General features: G+C 39.4%; 1 protein-coding gene across 1 annotated transcript; it reads right to left on the reverse strand.

Annotated features, from left to right (window-relative positions):
* Positions 1-1,986: 1,986 nt before the first annotated feature.
* On the reverse strand, positions 1,987-4,318 carry LOC119918710 (ras association domain-containing protein 9-like). The gene has a single exon (XM_038739444.1). It carries the CDS (start codon positions 4,193-4,195, stop codon positions 3,044-3,046), a length of 1,152 nt encoding a protein of 383 aa, XP_038595372.1. The 5' UTR covers positions 4,196-4,318; the 3' UTR covers positions 1,987-3,043.
* Positions 4,319-6,261: the final 1,943 nt, after the last annotated feature.

Consider the following 6,261-nt stretch of genomic DNA (forward strand, 5'->3'; position numbering starts at 1 on the left):
GGATTTGCAAATACAGTATATTAATTTGGGGACAATGTATGTGCCCCAAAAAGTTTCCATTTAGACTATTCCAAAGACTCTGTAACACTAAATATTGAAGAATCTTATTGTCCTGTCTTATTGGGAGTACTATTTCTGAGGCTTTTACAATTTGTCAAGCATTACATTATTATAGTTTAAGGCTCATACATCCTGTGATTTATAAAACTTATTTTTGGTGCCTCAGCTGTCTTCACAACAGCAATAAATGAGGTCTTGAAAACCCAGAGCCAAAATCAGTTCATTTCACTATTTACTGCCATCTGCCAGTTAAATAATGAGGTGAACTAGTGGAGACATTAATCTAAAAATGTTGAGGACCTGTTTAAAAAGTTTTCAGTACATGCAGTGAATCAAGGATGCCTTGAGGTGAAGATGAAAAATGTTTTTTGTCCTCGATGATGGTAATAATAACTTTGATCACACCCATACTGTATTGTATGTAGACATTCTTAAGAGTGCCTGAAGAAAGTTTCTTAAACATATTGTTGTTGAATAATTATAACAGTTCTTACTGCACCAGATGCCCCTAGATGACCTTAACTTTGTATAACGACCAATGATGTTCAGCGTAAGTTATCACAATCTATCTCTATGCTTCACTCATTCAGCACTCTTTCTTTATCTCCTTGTCCTCTAACAGCTGACTATGGGCGTTATTTCCTCGTTTTCCATTCAGAGTTTTCCACGACTAGCACAGCAGATCATGTAGTCACTACAATATAAATCTGTGCTCTCCTCTGCTGCCAGCTGTCATTTCAGTACAAACTGCTGTGGCCCTCTTCCACCCCATTCACCACACGCTCATCAGATCCAGGCCCAGTTCAGGTTCGACACAGTCCTCCTCATCACTTCCAGACCCTCATCCTTTTCTTCATTCCTTCACCCCCAGTGTCTAGAATTTCTATGCTTCTGCGGCTTCACTACCCCCACTATATACCACGGCATCATGATGGAGTTTAATTGCCAAATTACTTTTTATATTTTCTTATTCAATGTATCTCATGTCAATAAATTATCATTGTTCACTCTGGTCAAGTCTCTTGTGATTGAAATTACTGTTAAACTTTAGATCCAAGCGACACAACCCTCTGCATCTTCTTAGCCTCTGATTGAGCAACAGTCTCAGTTTTGTCTATGAAGATTCTCAGTCATCCAGGTCATAGTTATCCAACGAAGGTTAAAATCAAGGGCAACTGGACTTGGTTGAAGATACTGGAAGACGTTTCGTCCCTCATCCGAAGGACTTCTTCAGTTCTGACTGACTGGCAGGCTCAGTTTTCAACATTTCAACATTTCTTTCCACTAACTCAAGACAGGTCAGATTTGTATTAGAGTATAAATTACACAAAATGCCCTTTTATTCCAGCTTGGTGTGTGCCTGTTGGTGAAACAGAACATGCTATATTTGCCTTAATAAATCCCCATTCCATCAATAAGTGTGAGGCACCGGTGCAAGATTGTTCAAATTCTAAGATCTCTGGCCTTTCATGCTTGGTGGAGTTACTTAGTGGCTTGAAGCAGTGAAGTGGGAGGAGGTGTGGGGGTTAAGCAATTAGTGGGTGAAATTGATATCCTCTGCTTTTCCAGCAGCCAGCCCTGCTCTGCCCCTGGTACAAAGTGTTAGTCTTTCAGCAGTACCTTGACAAAGGGAGAGTGCTCGCTGTTGTTTGTGCTTGCCTGGCGACCATCTTGTCTGATCATATGCTGCAGTGACTGAAAGTCTGCTTTGTAGGAGTTGTGTCATGTCTCTCTGGTGACTCAGGGCTTTGAGGAATCTATAAGAGTCAATTCTGTGTTTTTGGAACCTTGAGTTGTTTTGTCCTTGTGGTTTTAGCATTAACACCTTCCAGAACAGCAGCACTGTTGCTAAACCGTATGCCTCCCACTTGGAGGAAATAATGAAATCATCAATGCTTGGAACCAACAAAATCAACAACGGAGTAGTTATTCTTTGTGACATGTACAGTATTAGTGTTTATTATTGTAATGTACATTTTACTTAATCATAGCTTTTGTTTTTAGGAATGGTTTACACAGATTTTGCATTATTTAAGCCCTCAATATGTGTTGATCAGGTTGATGGGAAATAGACATTATTGCCTCAGAGGGGATAAAGTCATATAACATCTGTAACATACAATTACACAATAAACAAATATTTAATCTCACTTTACAAATTGTGCCTGTGTCATAATAACAATCATTTACAGTGCAGCAGTATATTTACAGTGTAGTTAGAAGGATTGTTAAAGTCTTAACAAATCTTAAATTCTACATCCACAAACAGTTATAGCTATTGTTTTAATATAAAACATTGTTAATAGACTCATAAGTGTGTACAAATAAGTGTAGCTTGATAAATAGCTTGAGAACTTTAAGAAGGGAGAGAAGCATACATTCACCATTATGAAGAAATTAAACAGAAGGCATTTGTACACCTTAGACATGGTTGCGCTAAGGAAATAGTCTTTATCTTCTTTTGGGATAAAAATGTGCACTTAAAGGTCGACAAACCCAGCTGTCAAAAACACTATATAGTTGGTGCTTACTATAGTTTTTGCATACATAGTAGCTCCAGTTTTGTGCCTTGCATATATTAGCATTGTCACTTTGATTTTGAGAAACCTGGAAGGTTATTTAACAAAACTAGCAGCTGTATCCTCAGATATGAGAAAATATGCCCATTATAATTTCAAGGTAACACCCATTGTTTTTTTTGTTTGTTGACCAACATTCTAAAACTGATTTTCAGAAAATATAATAAAATAATGCAATAGATCATTACATCTGAGAAACTGAAACCAAATAACTTTTGGCATTTTTTTAATATTTTATAAATAAATGAAAATATTTTCCATTAATAAACTTATTATTTCACTTAAATGACCTTAATGCTTCATAAAAGATCGCCAGAGATTTATCTTTCAGAAAAAGACAATGCTTATGTCTGAATCAGAACATTATATTAACATTACATTATATATAAGGTCAACTGGGTTGTTCAGACGTCTGTGTCCAGTGGGGGAGGGAATTCGAGACATGGTGACAGTGAGTCTTGACTGTGTGTGGAGCTAATCCCAGTGTCTGAGTCTGTATCTGTAATGTCTGGAGGGGACAGGGTGTGTTTGAGTTTCACTGTCTGTGAGATGTTGCACTGAGTCTCACCTTTCAGAGGGACAGGAATGGTCTCCTCCTCTTCTCTGTCCTCAATTTGCAATGAGCTCAGCTGGGCAGCCAGCTGCCAGCACTCCTGATCCTTGGAGACTAGCGTAGCACCATAGTACTTCAGCTGCTTTTCTATTTCTGCAGTTTGATTGTGAAGAGACACACCAGTAAAGAGGCTGCGCTTCAGTTCAACCTGCAACCTTTCGAGTTCAGCAGTGTAGAATGATTCATCTGTTTCCAAGGGGATCCAGGAAGCAGTCGCAGCTCCTTCCTGTTCTTCACTGTTCAGAGGGAAGTTAGCCCTCCTTAGCTCAGCGTCAATACTCTGGGACAACTGGAGGATAAGCTCCTGGTGCCTCTGAACTTGCAGCTCAAGCTGTTCGACTCCATCACTTGTGTACAGGTACTCGTGCAGCTGCTTGTCACTGTGCATCTCCAAACTCTGACCACTAGCGAGAGCTAGTGAACTCTCAGACTCCGCTTCTTTCTGAGCTTGTAGCTGAAACCGCTCGATCTCCAAATCCAGCTCTCTCATGCTTTGGATCTGCTCTCGGATGGTGTGGTCCTGGTTGAGAATAAGCTGCACCATCCTGTCGATCTCGTCAGCACCCTGGGAGCTCTTGCTGTCCTTATGAATCTTTTCCAGCTTCCGGAAAGCTTTCTTCACCATTCGCTTTTGCCTCTCAACCGGCAGAGACTGAGTGTACTGAGCGCGACCCTGCTCCCATCTCTTTGGTTTGGCCCCCTTGGACTTTCCACCCTTGTTGGTGGGCTGAGGAACAAAATCACTAGTTTTGACCAGAATAAATTGGATGGCGGGTCTCTGGTCACCCCAGGCATACCAGAGTCTCAGGATTCTGGTGAGAGGAGGCAAGGCTCTCTCAAAACCCTTCCACCGCTCAACGAGACAGAAGTCTTTTGGTTCCCCGTGCAGGAGCCGCTTGCTCTCTGGGACTGACTTGTGATCATCCAGTAATGCCTGAATCATATCTGCACATGTTGTGTGCTTTGTTACTCCACAGATGACTTTCTCCTCGTTGCAGACAGTAACCTGAATCTCCTTTCCCACCACAGGCTCGGCATCTTTTGTCCTAGGAAAGAGACAGAAAAAAGGTTTAGACAGTATTCCGTCATCTAATGATGTTCAAACTGAGTACAATATTTGAACCCAAGACTCCATGGTTTTAATGCCTTCACCATTCCATAAATTGGAAATAATGTAGTTGTTTTGTGCATCATGTTATACACATTCGCCCAAATTAAATTTTTGTTATCTTTTGGTATTAGTTTGTAGTTGCAGGGCCACTGTGGTTCAGCTGCTTGTTAAAGGCTAGAACAATGTAAACACAGATTTCTAAAACACACAGAAGTCATCAAACTTGTGTAGAGAGGGCTCGCAGTGGATAAAACAGATACTTTGGTGTGAGAGGCCAGTGGTTCAATTCCCAAAGTGACACATCCATCAATGTGTCCCTAAGTAAGACACTTAACCCCTAATTGCTCCAGAGGCTTGCAATTTCTGACACAACTAGTAAGTGTAAGTCAGCTAAATGAGTAATTGTGGACAACAATCACAAATGTTTAAATAGTTTTACTTACTGAATAGTTAAAATTTTTCTTTGGGCATTTTTAGTCATGCTAGCAAAGTGGCTCCACAAAAGACAATGTTGGTTTGTTGGTCAGTCGGTCTACTACTTCTGACATATCTAATAAATATTGGATGGATTCCCATGAAATTTTGTACAGACATTCATGGTCCCCAGAGGATAAACTGACTTTGATAATGTCCTGGCATTACCTCTGTTTATTTTTTTTAATGAAATGTCTTCATAACTATTGGATGGATTGTTATGTTATTGGTAAAACATTCATGTTCCCCTTTGATTGAACTGGATCAACTTTGATCCTGTGACTTTTCATTAAGCACCATCATTTATCATAAATTTGTCCAAAACAGGTTGGTACACGACTGAATGGCCACAAAACCGACATTTCCATCCTTTCCATAACCATGACTTCACCAACAACTATGTTTACTAAAGGTAAGCTCAAATGCTTCACAGGCTTCTTTACATCAGCAGTATGAAGTACAACACATACATACACTCCCACTCATGCCTTTGAAATCCTTTCACTAGTATTTTTTCTTAAATAGATCCTAGTTTTATGGTTTTCCATTAGAAAACGACATTTGCTCATTTTGCGCTCCCTGGCTTGATTCTATTAGACTGTTACTCATCGTCTTTCTCATCAGAGATGATCACTTAATCGTTCAGTTCTGAGCTATTTAACCCCAAGGCCCTCATTACCTTTCATCTGGACCGTAAAACTTGCTCAAAAATTGACCTCTGATGGGCCGATGATATCCATTTTTACATGCTTAATGGACCACCGGTAATATCAAGGTCTTGATTGAAGGGCACCGGCAATGCAGACATCCACAACATGAACAACTAATCAAATAAGTAGATAACATTGCCAGACATTTCAATTTGATTTCAAGATAAAGAATGATGTATCATGTTATCATTTATATGAAAGATAAAATGTTAGGAATTTTCTGAAATTTATGTGATTTAATTAGGTTAACTCTGATGTACTGTAGTTGACTGCCAAGTTTCTGTCTCAGTGAATTACCCATATTTAAAGTTAAAGCCTTCTCGGAAAGAAAAAAATAAGCGACATATAATACTCCTGTAATTACAGCAGTTCAGTCTCCAAGAGAAAAGAGAGAGAAAGACTATCCGTATAATGTCACCAAGAGACAAAACCTGGAGCTCGTCCTCTGACATTGAACTGCAGACAGACTTTTGGGGATTAAAGAAATGTTTCTGTGGTATTACAACCAAACAGGCAAAACATTAAACTGTAATAAATCAGAAATGAGTGTGTAATCCTGGTTAATGTCAAGTTTCATCTACAGTCCACAAAAATGATTTCAGATAGCAAACTCTTCTGACATTACTGAGGAAATTTAGCTGTAGCTCAGCAAGAGACTTGTTCACACAAGTGGACAGAAACCATAAGGGTGAAGTGGTTTTTAACCAATACATT

The sequence above is a fragment of the Micropterus salmoides genome, unplaced genomic scaffold (genome assembly GCF_014851395.1).
Source record: "Micropterus salmoides isolate LMB-PRFRI ecotype aquatic unplaced genomic scaffold, ASM1485139v1 Ms_hic_scaffold_2365, whole genome shotgun sequence".
NCBI lineage: Eukaryota > Metazoa > Chordata > Actinopteri > Centrarchiformes > Centrarchidae > Micropterus > Micropterus salmoides.